The sequence below is a fragment of the Arvicanthis niloticus genome, chromosome X (genome assembly GCF_011762505.2).
Source record: "Arvicanthis niloticus isolate mArvNil1 chromosome X, mArvNil1.pat.X, whole genome shotgun sequence".
Taxonomy (NCBI): Eukaryota; Metazoa; Chordata; class Mammalia; order Rodentia; family Muridae; genus Arvicanthis; species Arvicanthis niloticus.
Genome location: NC_047679.1, coordinates 57,906,533 through 57,933,744, shown reverse-complemented (window position 1 = coordinate 57,933,744; position 27,212 = coordinate 57,906,533). Strand labels below are relative to the sequence as shown.

Genomic DNA, 27,212 nt, shown 5'->3' with positions numbered 1-27,212 from the left:
CTTAGCACTGCTTTCATTGTGCCCAATAAGGTTTGGTATGATGTTCCTTCATTTTCATTAAATTCTCAAAAAGTCTTTAATTTCTTTATTTCTTCCTTGACCAAGTTATCATTGAGTAGAGCATTTTTCAGTTTCCATGTGTATGTGGGCTTTCTGTTGTTTTTGTTGATATTGAAGACCAGCCTTAGTCCATGGTGATCTGATAGAATGCATGGGATTATTTCAATCTTCTTGTATCTGTTGAGGCCTGTTTTGTGTCCAATTATATGGTCAGTTTTGGAGAAGGTACCATGAGGTGCTGAAAAGAAGGTATATTCTTTTGTTTTAGGATGAAATGTTCTATAGATATGTTAAATCCATTTGGTTCATAACTTCTGTAAGTTTCATTATGTCTCTGTTTAGTTTCTGTTTCCATGATCTGTCCATTGATGAGAGTGGGGTGTTGAAGTCTCCCACTATTATTGTGTGAGGTGCAATGTGTGCTTTGAGCTTTGGTAAAATTTCTTTTATGTATGTGGGTGCCCTTGCATTTGGGGCATAAATGTTCAGAATTCAGAGTTCATCTTGGCAGATTTTAACTTTGATGAGTATGAAGTGTCCTTCCTTATCTTTTTTGATAACTTATGGTTGAAAGTCGATTTTATTCAATATTTGAATGGCTACTCCAGTTTGTTTCTTGGGCCCATTTGCTTGGAAAATTGTTTTCCAGCCTTTTACTCTGAGGTAGTGTCTGTCTTTGTCACTGAGGTGCACTTCCTATATGCAGCAGAAGTCTGGGTCCTGTTTATGTATCCAGTCTGTTAGTCTAAGTCTTTTTATTGGGGAATTGAGTCTATTGATGTTAAGAGATATTAAGGAAAAATGATTATTGTTTCCTGCTATTTTAGTTATTAGAGGTGAAATTCTGTTTGTGTAGCTATCTTCTTTTGGGTTTGTTGGAAGAACATTATTTCTTTCCCATAACATTGTTTTTATTAATGTATCTCTGTACTGCATCTTTTGGCCCAGAATGGTAATTTCTCCAGCACTGTTCTTTTTGCTGACATTTGTTTTGGCTACCAGCAGTTCCATGTGAAATTTAGGATAGTTTTCTCTATTGCTGTGAAGAATATGATGGGAAGTTTTGATTGGGATTTCATTGAAACTGTAACTGCCCTTTGGTAGAATGGTTATTTTCAAAATCTTATTTCCTACCAATCCATAAGCATAAGGTATCTTTTTCTATCTCATCAAAAATTTAACTTCTTAATTGTAGAGGTCATTCAGTCCGTTGGTTATTTTTATTCCCACAGATTTTAATTTTCTTTAAGGCTATTGTGAGTCGAAGTGTGTCTATGACATCATTCTTTGTGTGTTTGTTGGTGCTGTATAGGAAAGCTATTGACTTTTGTAAGTTAATTATGCTGGATTTGTTTATTAATTCTAGAAATTTTCTGGTAAGATTTTGAGGCTCTCTAATCTATGGTATCATGTCATCTGCAAAGAGGGACAATTTGACTTACATTGTTTTAATTTCCTTCTCTTGCCTTCTTGCTCTAGGTAGTGCTTCAAGCACAGTATTGAAAAGGGGTGGGTATATCCCTGTTTCATTCCTCACTTCAGTGAGATTGCTTCAAGACTAGAATTATGTTGACTGTGGGGTTCTTATATATAGCTTTTATTATCAGTTGTATAGTCCCTTTCATCCTGCTTTCTCTAGGACTTTTATCCTAAAGATGTATTGGTCTTTGTCAAAGATATCTTTTGCATATATTAAAATGACAATGTGACTTTTGTATTTAAGTCCATTCATATAGTTTATTACATTTATTGACTTGTGCATGTCGTGCCATACCTTTATCTGTGGGATGAATTGGTCTATGTGGGTAATCCTTCTGTTGTATATTCTGTTTGAAAATATTTTATTTATGACTTTTTAATCTATATTCATCAGCAAATTTGACCTGTGGGTTTCTTTTTTGTTATTGTACCCCTACTAAGTTTTGGTATTATATTAATATTGGCTTCATAAAAGGGGTTTTCTTTTGTTTCTATTTTTGAATAATTAAAAAATATTGGCTACATAGATTCTCTGTGAAATATTGGTAGAATTCTGCTATGAATTCATTTGGGTCTGGACATTTTTCAGTTGGAAGGCTTTCTATTACTGGAATCTCCTTGTTTATTATAGGTATGATTAGGTTGTTCATTCCTTCTTGGTCTAATTTTGGAGGTTTGGATTATTCTAGAAATTCATCCATTTCTTTAAGATTTTCCCAATTTAATAGAGTACAGGTTTTTAAACTATTTCCTTATAATATCTTGAATTGATTGATGTTTGTTGTAATATCTCCCTGCTTGTTTCTAATCTGGGTCATCTTGTTCTTCCTTCTGGTTAGTTGGGCCAAGAGTCTGACGATCTTATTTTTGTTCTCAAAGAACCAGCTCTTAGATGCATTGATTCTTTGTATTAGTTTGGTTTGGTTTGGTTTGGTTTGGTTTGGTTTGGTTTGGTTTGCTTTGGTTTGCTTTGGTTTGGTTTGCTTTGGTTTTATTTCACTAATTTCCACTCTGAGTTTTTAAATTTCTCCATAAGAGAGGGTTTAGGTTTGATTTGTTTTTGTTTCCTCAAATTTGTGTGTTCTATCCAGAAGCCATTTATTTGTGCTCTTTCTTATTTTTTAAATTGGGAGTTTTTTATGAAGATTTTTCAATATTGGCACTTAAAGCTCCAAGTTTTCCTTATAGTGCTACTTTTACAGTTTTTCAGAGGTTTTTGTATTTTGCTTTTATTTTCATTTAGTTCCAAGAATTTTTTTTCATTGACCACTCATTCAGTAGTGAGTTGTTTAATATCTATGAGTTTACATATTTACTAGAAATTTGTTTGCTGTCAATTTTAAGTTTATTGTATTATGGTCAGATTAGATACACAAAGTTATTTCAGTCTTTCTGAATTTTTTTCAGTTTTGTTTTGTCTTCTGATGCAGTCTGTTTTAGAGAGGTTTCCATAGGCTTCTGAAAAGAATGTATATTCTCTGGTGTTTGTGTAGATATCTAATAAGTCCATTTAAAGTATGATGTCAACTAATTCTGATGTTCTCTGTTTATTGTTTTTGTCCAGATGGCATGTCTATTGGAAAATGTGGGGTTTTGAAATCACCTAGTATTAATGAAATGATGTTAGCCTGTGTCTTTACTTTCAGTAGTATGTTTTTTATGAAATTATGTTTAATAAAAATTTTGGATATATATTTAGGATAGTAATGTCTTATTGTTTCATTGTTCTCTTCATTAAAATGAGATGCCTTTTTTTATATCTTCTGATTACTTTTAGTTGGGAGTCTCTTTTGTCAGATATTAAGATTACAATACTTGCTTGCTTGCTTGCTTGCTTCCTGGTCCCATTTGATTGAACTACTTTTGTCCATCCTTTCCCAGTATATTGATACCTATCTTTGAAGCTACGATGAGTTTCTTGTAAACCACAGAAAGATGGATTTTTGTCTCTTGATCCATTCAGCCAGCATAAGTGTTTTGATTGGAGAATTGAGGACATTGATATGTAAAATTTTTGTTGAAGGATGTGTGTTGATTATAGTCATTGTGGTTTTGTCTCTTTGTTGTTGTTATTTGTGTTCTCCAGTGGCATTTCATGTTTCAGTAATTACAGATTTATTTGTTTTCTTTCCACAGTCTCTTGGCTATGTTTATTCTTCAGCTGAATTGCTATATTTTATTTAGGGTTAGTCTGACAGATATAAAACTTTTTAGGTGTTTGTATCATGGGAAGTTTTTTTTTCCTTAAAACTTTTCTTCATACAGTAGTCTAGGTTGACACTCATGGTTCTTTAGAACTTGGAATGCATTGCTTCAGGCACTTCTGGCTTTCAGAGTTTCCATGGAGAAACCAGCTATTGTTCTGATGGGTTTTCCTTTACATGTAACATGTGTCTTTTCTCTTGCAGCTTTTGGTATTCTTTGTTCTATATACTTAATGTTTTAACTATGATATGCCTTCTTGGGATATTTTTTTCTGGTCTTATCAACTTGATGTTGCATGTGCTTCTTGTATCTGTATGGGTATGTTTTTCCTTAGTTTGGGGAATTTTCCTATTATGACCTTATTGAAGATCCTTCTATGCTGTTGACCTGGAATTCTCCTTCTATTCATCTATTTTAGAGGATGAGAACATTTTTTAGAGGGAAAGATCAGATGGACTCACCTGGCTAGACGATGGCATAAATTACAGCACCTAGCTGAATAGAGAAGTTGGATGTAGTTCACAGGGCCCACAGTTTGTGTGCTATGAGATCAGGGCTGTCCCAAATAGGTCTAGGAACTAGATGTGGGACCCAGGCTAGATCTGGGGATGTGGAGTGTATGGAGTAGAAGCTTGAGCAGACTTACCTCACTACGCCCTGGTGCAAGTTTTACTGAGCATAGCTGGGAGGCAACTGTTAGATGATCACATGAAGGGTCTGACTATAGGTTGTTGGTAGATGGCACATGCCCTGGCCAGAGCCTCAAAGTTGGGGTTATCACAAGTCAGATTGATCAGATTAGATCATGGCACTGGATGTGGGACCCAAGCTATATTTGGTAGTTGGTGAGTGTATGGAGGGATGGATCAGGTAGACTCAGCTGGCTAGACACTGGTACAAGATGTGAAGGACCTGGTAGGTGGAGACATTGGGTGGGTATAAAAATTCTTATTAAAACTAAATAGAAAGTATGTAATTTATGTAGTAGTATAAAAAATATAATAAAAAAGATATGAACTAGATGCACATGTGGTAAATTATACCTAGAGATATATTTTGTTTAATTTTTAACATGTCTTATTATTCTTTTTATTACCAAAATAGAATAATTGTTCATATTTATGGGGCATAATGTGGTATTTGAAACAAGTGTATAGTATGCAATATTAAATCAGATTAATTAACATTTTCATCTCCTAAAGTTATCATTTTTGAGCATTTGGAACTTTTCAGTTCCTTTCTTCATATTCTTTATAAAATACATAATAAATTACTGTGACCTTTTTAATTTTAATTTTATTTATTTTTTATTGGATATTTTATTTCCATTTTAGATGCCATCCCAATTCCCCAGTTCCCCTCCCTAGAAAACCCCTATCCCATGCCCCCTTTTCCTTTTTGCTTTTATACATTTTTTTAAATGTTAATCAAAGGCTTTATAAGATTGGTAATGCTCAATCAGAAGTGTAACCCAATACCCAACCTAGATATATAAACTATCTTTGACTGGTGGAGACATATGAACATCTGCCTCCATGTTCCCCCATCTCTTTCTCTCTCTTTCTCTCTCTCTCATCACCTAGCTTCTCCTCTCCTTCTTCTCCTCCTCTTCTTACTCCTTCTCTTCCTCTCTCCTTAGCTCCTCCTACATATCACCCTTCCTGTTAAAATAAAACTTTTCTCTCAGAAATACAATTAGAGCATAATTATACTAATTTGTACCAGTGAGGTACAAGATAGTCCTAATACCCAGTCCATCATTTTGTTGACTAACCAGAACCTCTGTCATCTCTCCTAACTAAAACACTTAGTTTTGAACCTGGCTTTTTTTCTTGGCTTTAGAATGAATGTCAGCTGAAAACCATCCACTCAAATCTTTTCTCTCAAATAGCCGGGATTGGCTATGAGACTATATGTTTTCAACCCCATCAGAAATCCAGAATGACTGAGTTAACTGAAATTATGGGAAGCACTAAGCATAGGTTCTAAAACTTAGCCAATTTATAGATATCGCTGAACACCTGGACAGTCCCTATACTACCAAACGTTGGAGCATCTGATCTTCAGCCCTCTGGCCCAGAATCATCTGACAGACCTTAGTGATGCAGAATTATTAAGGGCTGATTACTCTGTCTAGGCAGATATAATCAGTCAACTATTCTGCAAGTGTGTCCTTTTCTGGACAGTAATTTGTACTGTAACCTTCTTATGCTGTAAAACATTAGAACTTTTCCCACCTAGTATAACTGTATTTTGATGCCCATTATCCAACCTTCTCATGGTTTGAAGAAGATATCCCGTATAGTCTTGTGTATTTGAATACTTGGTCCCTGGTTGTGGTATTTGGGGAAGATTAAGAGATGTATCCTTGTTGGAGGAACTATGTCACTTGGGGCAAACTTTGAGAATATAAAGACTCACACTATTTCAAGTTTGTTTTCTCTGCTTCATGTTAATGGTTCAAGATATATGCCCTTGTTCTACCATCATGGACTCTAACCTTCTGGAACCATAAGCCCCAAAAACCTCTTCAGTAAGTTACCTTGATCATAGTGTTTTATCTCAGCAATAGGAAAGTAAGCATACACTCCCTCTATCATGCAACCTATAACTCTTCTTGACTTCTAGAGATTACTATTCTACATTCTTCATCTATGAACCATTTCTTGCTTCCACATAGAAACAAGACTGTGTAGTATTTGACCTCCCTAATCTTCAACCTTAATACAGGATCTCTTTAATAACTTAATAACATTAATAACTTCACCCAGATCTAATTTTATATTCTTTCCAACATTGTCCTATATCCTTAATATCTGTTCCCGTACATTTCCTTTGGATTTGTGTGTTCATGTTACAAAACTCAAGTAGTTCTTTTCAAATGTATTGTGCATCCTCATGGGTCATGCTCTGTACCTCATATTTATGTGCATGCTGATGCTTTGTTCTAATTGTTGAGCTAGAGTCAAAGAAAAGTGAGTCCTGAGGAGGGAGAATCAGCATTGTATTGTATGCTGGTCACAGTTTTCTGGTGCATCCCTTCAGTCAAGGATGGAAAGGCAAATGCCACTGATAATGAAGAGGCTGCTTCCATGGCAACATGGGAGGCATCTACCTCTGACAGAGAATATTCATCAGAATTTAGGAAGACAATATCCCTGACTCCCCCAGGTCTTCATATAGAATCCTACTTTCTTAGACAGTGACCCTAGTTTAGCAGTAAACACCCTACAAAACCAAAAGTTCAACTTGCATTGTAATTTAAGTAGTCCCAAGATGAATTCTGTATTTGATTTTCACTAATACCCGTTCCATGACTGCAGGAGATAAGCATCTCCCTTAGGAGAAACATAGAAGCTTTTAGTTCATTTATGTATTGAGCAGGAAGTTTGAAGCCCATATCTGTCTTTTCTTTCATTACTTTTCCAGTGTTGTTAGGAACAACAAGCCAACCTCATTAGTTTTCTTAAAATGTTCAAAAATATATACACAGTCACTTATCTCCTTGCTTCTTGTAGTTATTGATAGCATTTATTGAAGAAACTTTAGGCATCTGCACTGCCAGAGCATGTCATAGATTACCAGTACCCTCTTTAATACTGAAATGTACTAATTAGTTTAACTTAATTAAATCAAATTTTAAAAAGCTTAATTTGATTTAATATAAGCAACCTACTTTCAGAAAGTCAAATGAGACAATTTCAGAAAGTAATTTTTAAATGTTTATCTCTAGAATCACTCACAGTACCAAAATCTGTATTACTTATGTTATTTGGAAGAAAGAAAACCAGTAAGTTACATAAGATAAAAAGATGACTAGATGGTAGGTAGGTAGGTAGGTAGGTAGGTAGATAGATAGATAGATAGATAGATAGATAGATGATAGATAGATGATAGATAGATGATAGATAGATGATAGATAGATAACTTATAAGAATTTAGTTCTAGCAACTAGAAAGGTTGAAAAGTCCCACCATCCACATATAAGAGCTGCAGTCCTTAAGGTGATGGTATAGCTCCAGTCTGAGCTAAAAGGCCTAGGCATGAGGAAAACCAACAGTGTATATTCTAAGCCAAATCCAAACACTTCAGAACCAGAAAGCTGATGCTGCAATTTTCAGTTTAAATCTGAAGACCTGAAGAAAATGTAGTCCAAACTGCTTAAGCTCCTGTAGCAAAGCAGCAAGACACTAATATCCCATCTCACGCACTCAGGCAGAGAATAGATTCTCCCTTTCTTGCTTTTTTTGTTGTATTCAAGCCCTCTTCAGATTGAACATAGCCAACCTACATGGCAGATTATCTGCTTTTCTGGGTAAACCCATTTAAAGGCTACTTTCCTCTAGAAACACCCTCATAGCATACAGATATAAAATCCATCCAGATATGCAGAAACCCTATTGTTCATGTCTCTGTTAGTGTGATAAAACATTAACCAAATGCTATTTGGAGAGGAAAGGGACTATTTTATCTTACACTTTTAAGTAACACTTCATCTCTTAGGGAATCAAGGCAGAAACATAAATATATGAATACCCAGTTGTCTTCATTCTCTTCTCTGTTGCTTGGACTAAACAAAAGCAACTTGGAGAGGAAGGGGTTGATTTCATCTTAGACTCCAAATAACTTTCCACCAACAAGGGAAATTAAGGCAGGAACTGAAGCAGAGACCTTGGAGGAACACTGCTTCCTGCATTGTTCTCCATGGCTTGCTCAGCTACCTTTCTTTTTTAACCCAGGACCACCTTCCCAAAGATGGCACTGTCTACAAATATGTGAGCCCTCACACATCCATCATCTATCAAAAAAAAAAAAAAAAATACTTCACAGACACGCCCACAAGCCAATCACAATTCCTCAATTAGGGTTCTCTTCCCAGGTGATTCCAGTTTGTATCAAGCGGACAGAAACCAACCAACCAGCACACAATTAAGTTGACACATAAAATTAACCATCAAGCCATTCAAAGAACACAAAGATAATCACTAAAGGCATAAAGAACCGTAAAGGCCACGAGACAGGCAAAGTGTTGCCATCTTACAAGGACAGAAAGGTAGCCAATGTCACCGGACCATGGAGAATGGGGAGTGGCACAAAGTATGCTTGAAAAGTTAGGCAGAGGCCACAAACTAAGGTACAGAAGTTGGATCTTATTCTTAATATGTTGGAAGTTAACTGAATGTCAAGGGGATAATAATCACATGATTTACTTTTTAACAAGCCATCTAGCAACTCAAAATATTAAGTACTGTATGGAAGCAACAATGAAGGACTAATGATCAATTACAGAACTATTGGAGGCATATATTGAGAAATGATACGTCCCCTCCCCCTTCGTTCATCCCCCATACACACACACACACACACACACACACACACACACACACAAAAACAGGATTCTGCTGAATTTGCAACCTCTTGTGTTAAATCATTTATATGTACCTAATGCATACTTTAAATTAAACTGTTATATTTCTCAAATTATCTGTACCTTTAAGTTTTAGAATATAACAATAGCATTATGCAATTATACATAGCAATACTCTTATCAGTAAATGAGAAGAAGAGAATAATAAATGCCTTTAATTGGGAAAGAAAGAAAGGAGGGAGAAGAATCGTGTGTGTGTGTGTGTGTGTGTGTGTGTGTGTCTGTGTGTGTGTGTGTCTGTGTGTGTGTGTGTCTGTGTGTGTGTGTGTGTCTGTGTGTGTGTGTGTCCCAAAACTAAGAAATCAGAAAAAGAACTGTACAGGTTAGAGTCCTGCCATCTGTTTACCTTGATATGGCAGAGTTTTCTATTTCTTTATCTATAAGATGGGAGAATTGACAAGGTGTTCTAGACAGAATGTCTCTTCCCTTCTTCAAATTGTTATTTTGGAAACTACATTCTTTATCATTTTGTAGGAATTATATCTATCTTATGCAATATAACCTCTGGAGATAGGAGATAAATTCTTATTTTCAGAGAGTAAAGTTGAAATAAACAGACTAAATGAGTTCCTTAATCATTGAAAAACTTGATAATCCTTAGCTTATAATACAAAATGTTGTGGTCAGTTATCCAAATATGAAACATTTCCTCTTTCTTTCATGCCTTAAAGGTGTTTTTAAGACAAAAATAAATCACCTACCACAATCCTTTATGTTACTACCTTATGCTTGGCAGCTTGAAATACATTTGACCATTTGTAGTCACTGTGTAACAAAATATATCCACAAACTAGTAAAGTGTAGGGTCTTATATTGACCCTGAACTCATACTAACCACTTTCTATTTTCTATAGCTGTACGGTTTTGTGACCGGTGCCATCTAATCAAGCCAGACCGTTGCCATCACTGTTCTGTCTGTGCCATGTAAGTGACAACTATACTTTCCCTAGGCTGATGCTGGCCACTGATGGTTGCCTTGACAACAAAATGACTGATCCTGACATGTAACCATGCCTAGATAAGAGCATTTCTTTTGAGGCATAATGAACACATGCCAAACACTCTCACAGGGGTGATAATCATTCTAGACTAAAGATAGAAAACTAATACTGCATTTTCAAAAGGAAGCTTTCATTTTACATTATTTCAGATTTATAGATTTCTTGTGAAGAGAATTCTCCTATGTCCCACACCCACTTTTCCCTATTATTAATATGTTCCATTAGTATGACACATTTGTAAAATTAATAAGGCAATATTGAGACATTGCTTTTCATTATATTCTATTGTAATACAGCTTAATTATCAAAATGAAATGTTCTTCTATATAATTTATAGCTTATTCCATTCAAACCTGTACTATATAAATATCCTTGTCCAAATGTCATTTTATATATGTGTCAGTATATTTGTTGGATGCTTTATGTATAGTTTTTAAGTGGGTTATACTTTTTAGATATTATTTTTCATAATATTATTATTTCTGTTCCAAGATTTCATCCAGCATACCACAGTACATTAAGAAGTCATGTCTCTGTAGGTCCTCTAATCCATGTCATTTTTGCAGACTTTACCTTAGTTTTCATAACACTGACAGATTTGGAGATTAAGAATGAGATGCATTATTAATTTTTTCTTTGTTGAAATTTGTTTGCCCTTTTCTCATGATCATTATAATGGGGTAATGTGATTTGTGGAGGAGGACCATGGAGATAAAGTACTATTCTCATTGTATAGTATCAAGGGTACACATAAATGTGACTTTTGACTGCAATGTTAATTTGAACCTTTCTCTCAACTGATGTTTGCCAGATGTTTCCAGTATAAAATTATTCTGTCCCCCTCTCCTTTCTGACCTGTGTTCTTTGGATGGAAGTCACCATAGATAGTTCCCACTATAAGATTCCTCTCCTTGAAGGTGAATATCGGCATAGATTATTTAGAATGCATCTGCATAAGGAGCTGTGTCTCTTCTGCCCCACGTATTTGTTTATTCAATCATTTGAATCAATACAGAGGCCTAGATAGTTATTTTCTATTTTATGTTATTAACCAAAATTATATTTTATTTTGTTTCTCAAATTGTTCCAGGTTTGTAAAATCCCATTTTTGTGTACAATCTTCAAGCCTTTGTTCTTGAGTACCTGTTCCACTATTTCTCTTACTCTTGATTCAAATGCAAGCATATATTTTTCCTTTGCATTATTATTAAACTAAGTAAACAAAGCTAAAGGTGGCATCTTGAGCCTTTTCACTGGATCACTAGTCTCGCATGCCCTGTCCCTTTCAAGGTTGCACTTGTAGAGTTGTGATTTGCTGCCAGCTATGTAATCCAAGAGTGTTCCTGTGATTTGGTCATCCTGTGAGTAATTGAGGAGGCAGTAATTTTAAAGTTTCCAGGATAGAAGTTTGTAAATAGTTTTTGTTGGGACTGTAAAAATATTGCTGAAATCTTGAGTTTAATTTTGAGGTATTTCTTCATTTTCATAGCCATGTTTATCACACTGTATTTTGTCCCCTTTGTAGGTGTGTTTTAAAAATGGACCATCACTGCCCATGGTAAGTCCTTTTGATTCGTTTCTATCCTCTAAAAGGGTCAAAGTTGTTCAATATACCCACTTTCCTAATCTCAATTGCAACATGCCTGCTTTTGCTGCTATAATTCACTGTGCTTGTACTTATGTGAGGTGGAGAGCAAGGGAAGAATAACATTTTAAAACAAGGATTAAAATACTGGTAAATGTATGGTAGTGAATCCCCGAGATCACAAAGCTAGTAGTCTTCTGTCCATTAGCTTTAACAATTGAGCATAATAATGAAATACAGCACAAGTATTTCTCGTCTTCGGCATTATGCAATTCGTTTCTGGTTTTAGATGACTTTTTGAAATGTTACAAATACTTAAGTTCAGAAATTCTTCTATCAAAGTTGTGTTTCTGACTAAAAAGGACAATCTGGAATCACCTAATGGCAAAGAGCACATGCCAAAGTGTAGCTACTAAGACTTTACCATGCTTTTAGCAACAAAAATCCAGGTTTGCGTGGGTATTTCAGGAGGCATTCTAAAGCTATTACATAGTTTGAGTGACTCTGTGCCAGTAAATAACAAGAGAAATAAGTGAGATATGAACTTGTTCCCTGTCTGTTTATATTAAGGGACTTCTATCTCTGTTGGGTTTCTACACAACATGCAATGAAACAGCAGGAATCATGTGCTTCCTTCAGTTAGTCCACTTAAGTATTGCTGTGTTCTCAATCAATAGGTCTTGATTTCACATTAGTTTTCTTCTCCTTTTTAGGGTTAATAACTGCATTGGATTTTCCAACTACAAATTCTTCCTTCAGTTCTTAGCTTATTCCGTTCTCTACTGCCTGTACATTGCTACAACAGTCTTCAGCTACTTCATCAAATACTGGAGAGTAAGTTTTGAAAAACCCTGATGGGTTCCCTCCAAGGTAAATGCATACATAGTCTCTCTAAATGTAACACTCCCCACCCATATCCTTTGCATTTTGAAATAATGAAGTCACCAGAAAGCAAGGCAGCAAAAACAAGTTTTCCATATTGAATAATCTGGGTTTAAGAAACTGTTGAGTAAAGATTCCAGTTAAACAATTCTGTATCAACTGTCTGGGAGAGTAACCTCTCTGCTGCCCCACTCTTTAAAATGTATATCTGTGGTTGACGGGTTTTTTTTTCCAGTTGTATATTTGAAAAAAAATGTTGAAACTAATTCCAAATCACTAGTTTCTTTTTTTGTTTATTTTGTTTTGGTTTTTTTTTTTTTTTTTTTTTTGAGACAGGGTTTTTCTGTGAAGCCTTGGCTGTTCTTGAACTCTCTTTGTAGACCAAGCTGGCCTTGAAGTCACAGAGATCCACCTCCATCTGCCTCCCCAGTACTGGGACTAAAGGTGTGCATCAGCACTGGCCAGCCAAATCACTAGTTTCTTAAAGAAACAAAAAGAGTTCATGGAAATTTTTTTAAAAAAATACTTAGTAACTCCATGATCAGAGGGTAGTTGCAAACTTTCTGTTGGGAAGATACGCTGATGGGCACATAATCTCATACACATAGGCACAAAATGAAACAGAAAGTCTCTTTTGAACTTGGTGGGTTTTCCTTTGGAGAACAGGCTTTCTCTGTGTAACCCTGGTTGTTCTGGAATGTGTTTTGTAGTCTTAGCTGGCCTCAAACTCAGAGACCTGCCTGCCTCTGTCTCCCAAGTTTTCAGGATGACTAAAGGCATCCAACCTCTCTTTTGAACTTTGTATGACAACAGTAGGTTGAGAATTGAGAGAAGGGGAGCTGATACTGTCTCTATTGCTTGCTTCACTGTCTCATTACCAATATCCAATGAAACCGATGGTAATTCTTATAATTATCATGAATCTTAAAACAAGACAATAATAAAACTTATTTTCATGTTTCTCCTACTTGGGGATATCAGTCATATCCCATCTATTTTAAAACATCAAGGTAAATTTTCTATTTGCATATATGTATAATACCTGGTAAAATATAATTAAATATGTTGTTTGTCACATTCATTTATTTAGACTCTCAAAGAAATCTCTTTCCTACACTAAAGCACAGTTAATAAGGTGTCCACAACAAGAGTTATCCAACCAGATGTGAATAGGAAAACACAAATCTGAGTAGAGCTTCTGGTTGTTACTTTAGAAATTTTACAAGAGCCTATATAACAGGGATATCACATCTTAGCTGGAGCAGTAAACCAGCAGGGAAATAACATAAATCACATGGTCAGAATATAAATTATAATGAATTGGAGAAAAGAAAAAGACAAGGCACAGAGAGGCTAAATAGCTAAGAATATTTAAATTAGGAATCAGTGCTTTTATTCCTAGTAATGTAGAAGATTACACTTTCTATTCAACTTGCTTAATCAGTTCAGATATTTAATAGTTAAACGAATCAGGAGCTATATAGTGGATATCAAAATCCCCAATTCAAATTACAAACAGAAATGATGAGGTTATTCACATATATTTTCTTCAAATAGGAAATATTTCACGAAGCTACACATCTTGATATCTCTTCTTTGGCCCATTTCCACATCACAAGATCTATTCCCCATCGCTCAGGTTTCCATGGCCTATTTGGCATTCCATCTACATGCTGAGTTACTGCTATAAATATGAAGAAAATTGACAGTATCCAATCAGCAGGAAAGTGTGAACCTTGATCTTTCTTACATACCATTCTTGGTCCTTAACACAGTGGTCTGCTATTGAATCATGGCTCTTTTCCTTTGTCACAAAGTAAACAACCTTGTATTTCACACATTTTGCCTTTAGCTCCCTAGCCAACCAATAATCAAATATTAAATGCAAGCCTGGTTCTGTATGCTTTCCTTCACTCTTAAAAGATGATAACTGAATATGAATTCATCATGAGAAATGTGTCAGAAGTATCAGCAAATCCGTGGTGAGCATGGGCTTTTCCTATACCGTAATTGTTTTTCCTCCACAATAGTCTAGCTTATGCCTGTCATCTGAGATGCCTGTCATAGCTTGTCCTTACATTGAAAAGGGCATTGACAATTCGGGGAAATGGTTCTTTGCAGTCACTCTAGCCATAGGACCACATGAGTAAGGATGGATGGCTTTCTGAGTTTAAGTTGAGCCTCTTTTTTAAATAAAAAATAAACACTGCCATATATTTTTAAAGCCACATCAAAGAGAAAGGCTGTGCTCCCAAGAACAGCAACTTCTATTGTATGGTACTTTATAGTTCTTGAAGTATTTTTATATTGATGATTTCATCTGATCCTCACCACAACCTTGTGAAGTAGCCAAAATAAAAACTATCTGTCACATTCCAAGATGGCAAAGCTGAGGCTCACAGCATTTAAGTAACATGGAAGATCACCTGGCTTGTAAATTTTGAAGGGAGAACTTAAACATAAATATGCCCATAAGCTCTGTGACTACATGTACTATGCCTAATGATGGTTCTCCTATACAAAGACTTTTAACTCTTTTAGTAAAAAGAATTTAGAAGATCATCACATCGTTTCTTTCATTTTAGTACTAAATTAAACAAACTTACTCTCAATGGAGAGATTAATATTTGCTTTCTGCAAAATTAATAATGCACACCTACCACACTGGTCTATGAACCTCTTCACAAAGGTTATGAACTGTTATTTTAGAAACTTAGTAATTGCTATTTCGCAAATACTCCTCTGAACTGTCTCTGGTGATCATGGCTTTTGCTGATTTAACTTTGTTATCGCCTCAAAATGCAGTTTTGAACATAGGACCTAGTTGCACAAGAACAGTTGATACTGTGAACCCTATCAAAGTACAGTACAGCAGACAGTCTACACCAGACAGACTTCTGAAAGAGTGCTGGATCACAGCTACACAAGATGTGAGCAAACTTTCAAAACAGCCTGACTTGCTTAGCTATTTCCTATTGCCCATTTTAATATTAAAAAAGTAAAATCAATGTGAACTTTTTTTCAAAAAGTAGAAATCATGAGATCAAAATCTCAGTGAAGGCAAGAAGCACAAAATAGTACTTGGAATTTGACCTAAGAACAACAACAAACACAAACAAAACAAAAGGAAAAAATAACCATGAATCAAAGCAACCTGGAACCAAGCCAACCCAATCTGGGTGTTTAGGTCAAGATTTTATGGAGGAAACATCTCAAGAGGGAGGGTTTCAGATAAAGTTTCCTAAAAGTTGAAGTCAAAGCAGCTGTTTCCTGGACTGCTCTGTCCTGTGCAGGTCTCACCCCGACCCCCCTCAGTTGAGAATATCTGATGTGCTTGCTTCTCCTTATCTTCATACTGCAAACATATCTGACCTGGAAGAGGTCCAGCATTTCCGGAATTCTGTAAAAATGAATAAGAATAGCATCTGAGGAAAGAAAGAAATCTATAGTGTTTGAACTTATCAAGTGTTGCCAAGCACTAACCTGTAACTGGAGTCGAATAGGATCATGTGGAAGTTAAGTTCCACTTCACTTAAGAATCACTTTAACTTTATCATGGGGGGAGCAATCTGGAAATGTCTCAGGTCAATTCATCATACCAAAACAATGGTCATTAAAGGAAAGGAGGAAATAAGCCAGCATCATTCCTCCAGCTGTTCATTCTGAAATTCAAAATGCTTTTCATGGTTCTTTTCTGAAGACAAAATGTTCCATGTTATGCATGCTATAGAACTTTAGAACATTCATTCTGCTCTAGAATTGTATATCAAAAGCTGTTGCTACATGGGAAAACAGGTGTCTCAGTTAACTACTATAACAATCTTTAGCTTCCTACTTTTACAATTCTGCTTGATTTTTTATTGTCCAAACAGCTGCTCCACAGGATGCAGTATACCAGTACATCTTACTTCAGCTGAAGAAAGAAAACACACACACACACACACACACACACACACACACACACACACACAATTTTCAACAGCTTTAAAATCAGGTCATGAGTTCAGGTAGGACATTTTAAATTTCTGTGTTTTAGCTTCTTATATCCAGCACTCTAGCATTTTCAATACACACATGGCCAAAGAAACGTGATGTATAAAAAATGCTAGTATAGGAGCTAGAGAGATGGCTCAGTAGTTAAGAGCACTGACTGCCCTTGCAGGGAACCCAGCAGTGACTAGCTTCCACGTGGCTTCTCATACCCATCTATAACTCCAGTTCCAGGGGTTCTAATACACTTTTCTGGCTTCTGTGGGTATCAGGCAAGCACAAAGTACACATGTACACACACACACTTCTTATACAGTGAAAAATTGTAAAGTAGGGCTTTGTCACATGAGGCTTTATTTAAAAAAAAATAAAAGAAGTCTTTATAGTTACCTTCAGAAACTAGGATGAGCAGTTGCTTGGCAGGCTAAAGCACTTGCCACCAAATCTGGTGACCTGAGTTCAATCCCTTGCACTCACATAGTAGAGGATGAGAACTGACTCCCATAACTTGTCTTGTTACTTCCATACATGCACACTTTGGCATGCATGTATACATATACACATGCATATATACAAAAAATACATGTAATAAAATTTAAGTTAGCAAATCTGTGTTTATGTGTGAAAACTACTAATCTCTATAGAAAAAATAGCCATGCATTTGCACTCTGATGTTTTGTTTTCTTTGTTTATCATTTCTTTTCTAGGGAGAATTGCCCAGTGTTCGGTCTAAGTTCCATGTCCTCTTTCTCCTCTTTGTGGCCTGCATGTTTTTTGTCAGCCTTGTGATTCTCTTTGGTTACCATTGTTGGCTTGTCAGCAGAAACAAAACTACCTTAGGTAAGATTGGGAAAATTCATATTAATGTATATCACTATGCCCTAAGGAGATAAAATCTAATAATAAAGTATTTTAGCTTTAGTGACAGCCCGTTGCCTCCAAATGGATACAGATGGAAATACTTTGCCAAACTGGACAATAGTGAACAAAGCTTACAGACTCCTCAGAGCATCCATAAGCTGAATCCATAAAGAAGCCAAAATGGTCATAGTTCTCTATAGTACACACTGGGTACATCCTCAAATTCAGAAGTCTGACTTCTAAATGGTATTCTCACAAAGAAATGAATATCAGAAGGAAGCAATGACACCAAGTAAAGACAGGTAATCTAGCTGATGGCACACATTTCAAAACTGAGTCCTTAGAATAATCCAAATAAGTGACTAGAATGATGCAAAATTCCGGGCCATCAAGATTTCTCAGCAGGTAAAGGCACTTGCCAAGAGCCTGACAACCTGAATGCAATTTCCAGAAGCCTCGTGGTAGAGAGAATTGATTTCCACAGGTTCTCCTCTGTCTCCCACAGTCACACAATGGCATACACACACAGGTGAACACACACACACACACACACACACACATGCAATAATAATTGTAGAAATGTACAGTTACTTATACAAAGACCCAAACTGATATTTACAGCTAAAGAAGTGTATAAAAAGACTATCCAAATGCAATATACATGTTAAATCTGCAGAAAATCAGTTCACTAAATGAGGATTTTTGCTGCCAATTAGTACTCTGGGCTTGTTATTATATGTAGTATGAAAGGATGCTAGTGCAATAATTACTTCATGTATAGTTAACATTTACATGGTCTACAAATCAGTACACAGGAATAAGAAGAAAGTGTTTGAGTGTTAAATGTTTAACTAGAATGGATTAGATTGGGATGGAATTTAGTGTAAAAGCCACTGCACTTTGAGAATTCATTTGCTAGGGAAGTCTTTGTACCCATTTTTCTAAATCAAATATATGTGTAGCACTTAGTACTTAGGGTAGTAAATTAGCACATTTGGTTGAGAGATAGCTACAAAAGTAGAAAAGTACTAAAAGCTTCATGATAACAGGGTCTGAAAACAAAGGACAAATGGGAAATGGTAAGATGCAGCCAGAGCCCAACAGTGAAAGTGTTTGCTTAATGGGATAAATGTGTGTCTAAAAATAATGTGCACTAATGTGGCCCAATTCCTCATAGTCTTTGAGGTGATTACAGTTCACCCGTTGACATTTTGTCTGGAGTAAAACTAGGTTATTTTTACATTGCAGGTTTCATTGTGAACATCTTCATTTCTGAAATGTTTCAAAACCAAATCAGTGTCATTACCATCTCTTTATGTGTCATTACTTTGGTCCCAGATCTACAGATGGAGACCATTTGGCTGTTGTTGCCAGTTTGATTCAAATAAAGTGCAGTTAAATGTGTTCCGGCACTCCTTAAATCCAGCAGTCCAAAGACATGCCCCCCACGAATGCTCTATTATTGTTGTCCTTGTGTATTTTATTTACACTGGCTTTTTAAAACTTTAAGAGTACAAATTTCTTATTTTCAATAAACTTTTTACCTTTTATTACATGATTAAACTGATTTTACTAAGTAGATTAGCAATAATTAAGAATGTGGACCTATGCTAAAACAGCAAAAAGGTCATAAATCCAGGTCACATTTTTTAAGAGATGTAAAATCATCACAGTGATGAAATGTATTGCTTTATTTCTCTCTTCCTCTTTTCAACTCTCCTGGACTGTCTTAGAGGCCTTCTGCACACCAGTATTTACAAGTGGACCAGAGAAAAATGGGTTCAATCTTGGCTTCATCAAGAATATTCAGCAGGTGTTTGGTGATAATAAGAAGTTCTGGTTAATACCTATTGGGTCTAGGTAGGTAATTATTACCACTGAAAGTGGCCAATACTGAGCTGTCCATTAAAGCAACAGATTTATTTTTTAAATGTTTTCGTTTGATAGTTTCACATATTTATAATGAATTTTGGTAATTTTCACACTCCATTTCTCTTTCTCATTCCCTTCTCTCTTCTGCTGAAACCTTCTTCCCAGAAAGTCTAATAGTTTTCTCTCTCTCTCTCTCTCTCTCTCTCTCTCTCTCTCTCTCTCTCTCTCTCTCTCTCTCTCTCTGTGTGTGTGTGTGTGTGTGTGTGTGTGTGTGTGTGTGTGTCATTCACTTAAATCAGTGTTGCTTGCATGTGCATGGGTAAGAGGCTATTTACTGAACCAAGGACAACTTTCAGTGGTTACACAATGGAAGAAAGGAGTGCTTCTTCCTTCAACAACTGCTGATTACCAGTTGTCCCTCAGTAAGGGATAGGGCTTCCTGAGTTCATCCCCTATCTGTAATGAACTGCTGATGGAACTAATCTTGTACAGATGGATAGCCATATCTTCAGTGAGTTCATGGCTATGTCAGGTCCACAAGATATCTCTTTCTTGTCCAGTTCTGTATCCCATGCCACTTACCTTCTTTCTGCCCCTTCTTCTGTGATGTTCACTGAACCTTGGAGGGGTTGGTATAGCTGTCTCATTTAGGGATTACTCATCCTTAAAGTGCTGCCATCACGTAGTCTCAGAGATATGTCTGCCTCTGTCTCTGCTTCCTGGGTAATGGGATTAAAGGTATGTGCCATCAGACCTGGCTTAATTTTATATTCAGTTGGACTCTAATTGCAGTCCTAAGAATAACCTTCAGTCTCTAAATCAATTTCTATTTGTTCTTAGTGTTAATCTTACCTTTATGATATTAGGGGTTAGAGAAAAATAATTTCTAAGAGTATTGGTCAAGGTATTATTTTGAGTCCTTTTGGGATATTGTTTTCCTCGGTTTATTCTCTTTCAATATTTGCTATATGTGGTTTTATATTTTCCCTTAAAAAATAGTAAGAATTTCCTCTTGTGACATAATTTTTGTAACCACTGCTTTTGGCTATGTATATTCTATTTGTCCATTCCCATATTATTGTATACTTAAATTGTGTGTGATGAATATTTTTAAATCATCATCATCATCAGTTCCAGGCAGTCAGGGCTACATACTAAGACCCTGTCTCAAAAAAAAAAAAAAAAAAAAAAAAAAAAAAAAAAAAAAAAAAAAAAAAAAAAAAACTAAACCAAAACAACAACTCTTTTTGTAGAGCTAAACTTATATCCTCTTAGTGACTTTGTGAGCCAGGTAAAATTATCACAAACTACAGGAGCTCTAGAGCAGAGCATGTCTCAGGCTTTTTGTATGCTTTAGGTTTACTGCTCAGATAGCAATATAGTCATATTCTTTTGTTGGAAAAAACTTTGCTGGAGTCAGCTAACAATGAAGGTTCAGTTTTTTCCTCTTACTCCCCTTCCTCCTCTTCCTCTTCTTCTTCCTCCTTCTCCTCCCTTCCCTTGCTGTAGCAATACTTCCTCTGTTCGAGTTAATGATTTGCAGGGTTATTTGTGTAAGACTGTGTTGTTTTGAGGATTCTCTAGTCAAGCGCTCTACTACTGAGCTGTATCCCATAAGACTTGAGGATTCTTAGTTCTTTTGTCTACAGCCACGGTCAAATAAGTTCTTAGTATAGCATCCAAGTATTATCATCTACTTGCAAGTTGCTCTCAATTTCCATGCCTTGTTTGTCTGTATAAATCTGAACTCTTCTAGCTATAAATACCAAGACAAAATTTGCCAATGTGTAATATCTATTAATAACTATTAGCAGAAATTATCTACATGCATTCTGATCACATACTCAAACTCTATCACTGCATCACTCTAGCAGAGAAAAACAAAAACAGAAACCAAAGACTATTCACTTATATAATCAGTATTCTGACATTTTCTGTAGGGTGATATAAATAAAATCCATAAACATTTTTATCTACAACATTCAAAAGTAGTAGAAAAGTGCATATAGTATCAAATAAATAATTGAAAAGTCATTCAGAGTTAAACTTAGAATATACTCAGCTATATAGACTCAGTTGCTGAAACTGTAACAATATCTGACTAGGGCCACCATGATTTCTACCACAGCCTCCTATCTGTAAATGCCCAGAAATTAATTAGGGGCATGGTTTAGATTATCATAGACATCCACAAAGTAGACTAAGATGTAGATAAATAGTCCCTAAACTCCACTGCAGAGATACCTTGCAAGTCTCTTTCCAAGTCTGCATTACAAGTCAAATAAATAACAAGGTACAGGAGCATTCTCTCACCCTTCACAGCAGCTTTTTTCCCATTATATTTAGTGAGTGTGACTCTTCTCATCTCCCTTGAAAATTTAGAATCAAAACAGTGGGAATGATAATGGAATATAATTGAGACTATCATAGTTAAATGGTATTTACAAAACTGCATTGCATATTGCTATACTAGGCATTTCGGAAAGCAAGTTAATGAATGTCGTACAAACAAAAACAGTCATACAGACAAACAAGACATGGAAATTGAGGGCAATTTAGCAAGTGGATGATAATGAAGATTATATACTAAGAACTTATTTGACCATGGCTTTAGACAAAAGAACTAAGAATCCTTAAGTCTTGTGGGATATAGCTCAGTAGTAGAGCGCTTGACTTGAGAATCCGCAAAATAACACCACCCCAAAGCCATGATCATATCTCATTTCTAAGAAGATTATTACCATCTCAAAAGTTTGTATGAAAAGAACATGATGATACACACCTATATTCCACCACTCAGGATACTGAGACAGATTACAAGTTCTAGGCCAGCCTGAACCAGAAAAGAAGACTCTGACTGAGCTGGTGAGATGCTTCATTGATATAAAGGCACTTGCCACCAAACCCAACAACCTGCATTCAATCCCCGGGATCCACATGGTGAAAGGAGAGAACCAATTCTCATAAATTGTCCTCCCATATGCACCCATACACATCCACACACATCCACCTCTCTCTCCTTCCCTCCCTCCTTTTTCTCTCTCCCTCCCTTCTTCCTTCCCCCTACCTCTTCCTCTCCTTTTCCCTTCCTCCCTCAAGCCCTCCTTCTGTATATAAGTAAATTTGAATGAAAAATGAAAGTCTTTCTCTGTTAAAAACTCACTACCTCTCTTTTCACCAGCCCTGGTGATGGACATTCCTTCCCTATGAGGTCTATGAATGAGTCGCAGAACCCACTGCTAGCAAATGAGGAACCCTGGGAAGACAACGAGGATGACAGTAGAGGTGAGTGGGCTCAGAAGAAAGCCTTTTCTCTATGTGTGACAGACTCAGTACTACATGATCCATGTTAATGAAACCAATGTAGCATGCAGTGAGTAAAAAAAAAATTCCAAAGAGATTTGATAAGCATAACAATCTCATAAGTGCCCTCTGGATAGAGGAGGAAAAGTATGGCCAGATTTGTTTAACAAATATGGGTGGCAAAGGTAGTTTTGTTAGACAAGGTTCACTAGGAAAATAAAACCAATAACATGTATGTAAACATTATATATTATGAAAGGGTATTTACTAGAATGGCATTCATGATAGGGCCTGGGTTAGTCCTGCAATAGCCATATATGGTAGAGCTTTGGGAGAAGCCAGTATCTACTCAGTCCACAAAGCTGAAAGTCTCATAAGTTCCCATCTGGTCCTAGGGGCCTGAAGTTTCCTTCAGAGCCTCCAGTATAGAGTCCACGGGAAGACTGAAACAGCTAGAGGCTGATGCCAGTGGAGGATGGGAGGAGCAGTGATAGATGTACTCACTCAGAAGGAACACAATGTAGCCAGGTGAAACCGCTAGACAGTTTTCCATCTGGGCCACCCCTTCAGAAGATAACATCCACTTTGAGAGCAAGTTTTCCCTCCTGGGTGCATCAACTCTGGAAATACCTTCTCAGACATACCCAGAAGTTAATCCTAAATTCCATGAAGTTAACAAATAAGACCAACCCAACCAGTGAATCTGAAGACAAAGCTCAGCAGATAAAGTGCTTGCCATACAAGTATGAGAATGGGGATTCAGATCCCAGATCTAGTAGATGCCAAGTGGGCTGGTCTGTGGCCCACTCATAATCCCAATGCAGGAAGCAGAGACAGGAACTCTCTGGAGTAAGCTGGCTAGAAAAATTAGCAGCAACAGTGAGGTCCAGGTTCAGTGAGAGCTCTTTCATCAGTATATATATATGGTAGAGAGTGATCAAGAAAGTCACTGAACATCAGTCTCTGCCCTGAACATACATGTGCTAATACAGACATACACATTTGTACACACATGCGCTCTCACAATCACACATGTATACACAAATGAATGCACATCATATACACATACAAAAAGGAACCATTAGATGGTAGTTTAAGCAGTTCACTACCAGCTTTGTTAGACTATGATTTACAACTACACAAATAAATCAGGAAACATAATAAACTGTCTTCCCAGATATCAGCCACAGTGTTTACTGGAATGCAAAACTTGACTTCCATCAGTGGACACAGTTCATCTTTCTCTACCCTCCTTCGTTAATATTGGTTCAGTTTCCTTTAAAATTTTATACACTTTTAGAATGGCTTAAATACACTACAAAAAAGGTATGCAGACAGGGCAAACTTGAGCATGCCTGTAAGAAGGACAAAGGAAAATTTAAACAGAGAGGTTTGCCCTCCCAACTTCTCCCATCACATCACTGGGTCATCTTGAGACATTCTGCATCTCCTGTCATGCACGCCATATTCTTTGTCTCTACCCATTGCTCTGCCCACTGCTGAGTCTTCCACCTTTGCAAATGTTGCTGATACCAGCCATCAGAGAGTAAATTTAAAAAAAAATTGAAATAAAGCAGTAGCTGGAAGCAGTTTTTAAGTAGGAAATTTTAACCTGGGGTAAATGAAGCTGAATGAGGACATGAAAATCCTTGAAGACAGGGTGTGAGATGCAGAAAAGCTTTTCTAGATGTCCACACAGGCCTGGCTTCTCTACCTGAAAGCACTATGCTTAAAAGAAAGCATGTTTTAGAGATGAAAAACAACAAATCAGCCCAAGCTTATAATTACAAAAGATAATTCTTGCCCACTCAAAAAATTTCTAACACAAAAGAATACCTTTTATTCCCTCTGCGGACTGTTAGAAACTGGCTGTGTTTTGATGTGCCATCTTCCTGCTATTAGTCTTTCTGAACAGGCATTAACTTTCAGCAATCTCAGATGATGAGAATTCTTATTTTGGAATTGACTCTTTCCAATAGAAATGAAAGGCATATCTAATTTCAAAGTTGCTTGAAATAATTCCACAATTTTAAAAAAGTTCATATATGAGCCTTACGTTGTCAAGCAAAACACCTTAAGAATTGACATAGTGCCACACCACATGGAAATTACTTTGGAGGGGATAGGGAGATGGCTGAGTTAGTAAACTCTTTTCTTTATAAGCATGTGGATGTAGGTGTGCTTGCCATAGACCTTGTGTGGAAGTCAGAAGATGACTTTGTGGAGTTGGTTCCCTTTCCACTTTTACATGAGTTCCAGCACTGAGATTTCTCTCACCCAGGACAGCAGCCTCGAATTCTGGTCTTTTTCCAAAAAAAAAAAATTCAATCATAGAGGTTTTTTTATATAATTTTATATTTTATAAAATGTTTATGTTCTCCATTCTTTGACTTTAGTAATTATGTAGATCTAATATTTTGTAGTTAATAAAAATGAAAATGGGAGATTAACTAACTCATCCAATATCACATAACATGTATTAGGTAATGCTTGGAATCAAATGAAGGTATCCTGATTCTAAATACTGAGATTTTTGCAGTATGATGGCATGTCTGTCTTTTGGATGAATAAATATGTGCTAGTGTTGCCACTCACTTCCATCTTGTTATCTGAAGTATTCAATTGCCTCCAAAGTCATCAAACACATCATGGACCACAAGTCTCATTTAGCTCTATCCAGACCACCATGACATCTTACATAAATGAGATTTTAGCCCATTCTTGTGTCTAACAGCTTTATTATACAATGGTGCTTTTTAAAACCCAGATTCTCAAGCTGTACTGCTGGTTCAGTTGACTGCACTGCCCTCAGGCATACATGTCATCTCTGTGTGTGTGTGTGTGTGTGTGTGTGTGTGTGTGTGTGTGTGTGTGTGTGTGTTTGTGTGTGTGTGTGGTCATATACAAACTGATCACGGATTTTTTTCTAAAATTGTTTTCATTAATTCCTTGATGATTTCCTTTTTTATTTTTCCTCTTTTTTTGTTTTATTAAGACAGAGTTCCTCTGTATAACCCTGGTTGTCCTTGAACTCACTCTGAAGACCAGGCTGGCATCTAATTCACACGTATCTATCTGCCTGCCTCTGCCTCCAGAGTCCTGGGATTTAAGGCATGTGCTACCACTACCTAGCAATTCTTTAATAATTTCATACAATGTATTTGAGCATACTTCACCCCCAGTTCCATAACTGCCCTCTCCACCCTTCTCGCACTTCCTACCTAATTTTGAATTCATATTCTTTTCACAATTAAATTTCCAAGAAAAATGCTATAAGTTAAAATTACATGCAATGCATGTAGTTTATTTCAGTTTCCTTTAGAAATCATGTCAGGATTAATTTCTTTTTTTTCTTTTTTTAATTGAATATTTTACCTATTTACATTTCAAATGTTATCCCCTTTTCAGGTTTCCCCTCTGGAAACCCCCTATCCCATCCCCCCTCCCCCTGCTTCTATGAGGGTGTTCCCTCATCCACCACTCACTCCTGCCTCACCTTCTTGGCATTCCCCTACACTAGGGCATCAAGTTTTCACAGGACCAAGGGCCTTTCCTCCCATTGATTCCAGACAAGGCCATCCTCTGCTATATATGCAGCTGGAGCCATGGGTCCCTTCATGTGTACTCCTTGGTTGGTGGTTTAGTCCCTGGGACTGTTAATTTCTTATAATATTTACTATACATTATGTACTTATTAATAGCATAATGTGAAATACTCTAAATGCATATAATATGATAAAATGTGTCAACAGCAACTTGGTAAGTGAAAACTGTGATGCCAAAGCCAGGCATCTTTTTTGAAATCCCTCCCTAATTTAATACAGGGAACTATGCGGTTAAAAAAACCACATTTATGAAATCAAAGCATTTAAAGAGGTTTCTCTGGAGAGGCTTTTTAAAATAAAGTATTTAATTAATGCACAAATACACAGAAGATGCACAAATGAGTATGCACATCTGTGTAATTTTCTGTGGAGATTAAGCAGGCATCTTTTAAAAAGATTTTTGAGAGACTTGGAGTTGCATTTTAGCTTTTTGAGGAAGTGATCCAGAAATGTCTGTTACATCATTGCTTTTTCTCATTAAAAAATTGCCAAGAGCTTACATTAAAAAATTAGAGATGCCAATAAAAGTTTTTATATTAATCTATTCCAAATGGAACCATTTCCTTCACATTAGATGGATGGCATCTACAGCTCTGCCTTTTGTAACTGTCATGAATAATAAAGTGGGCATGACTGTCAAAGAGATGCTGAAATGCAAACTACTGTAAGCTGACACCTACCTGCATGTAAAAACGATATTTAAAAAATTTTGTGGTTTTCTCGGGGGAAGTAAGTCTAGCCTCTTATTATTTTCTGATAGAAATTATTTCTTAATATGTTTTATCTTCATGGCTCTGGTGCCTTTCCGGATGTTCTTTGTTCTTTTATTTTTTCCCCCAGTGGGTAACAAAGCCTGTGCCATTTTCTAACAACAGCCTTTTTAAAATGAGTAGCTGAACACTTTGACCATGAATGTTTATTGGAGATGCAGCATCTATAGA

General features: G+C 36.3%; 1 protein-coding gene across 1 annotated transcript in view; it reads left to right on the top strand.

Annotated features, from left to right (window-relative positions):
• The window catches only part of Zdhhc15 (zDHHC palmitoyltransferase 15), a 105,802-nt gene that overhangs the window by 61,071 nt on the left and 17,519 nt on the right, over positions 1-27,212 (top strand). The window contains exons 5-10 of the mRNA XM_034485478.2: positions 10,027-10,096; positions 11,699-11,731; positions 12,472-12,592; positions 17,338-17,470; positions 19,225-19,351; positions 22,545-22,648. Of these exons, the coding sequence (XP_034341369.1) occupies positions 10,027-10,096; positions 11,699-11,731; positions 12,472-12,592; positions 17,338-17,470; positions 19,225-19,351; positions 22,545-22,648 (588 nt within the window). The remainder of the gene's footprint in view (positions 1-10,026; positions 10,097-11,698; positions 11,732-12,471; positions 12,593-17,337; positions 17,471-19,224; positions 19,352-22,544; positions 22,649-27,212) is intronic.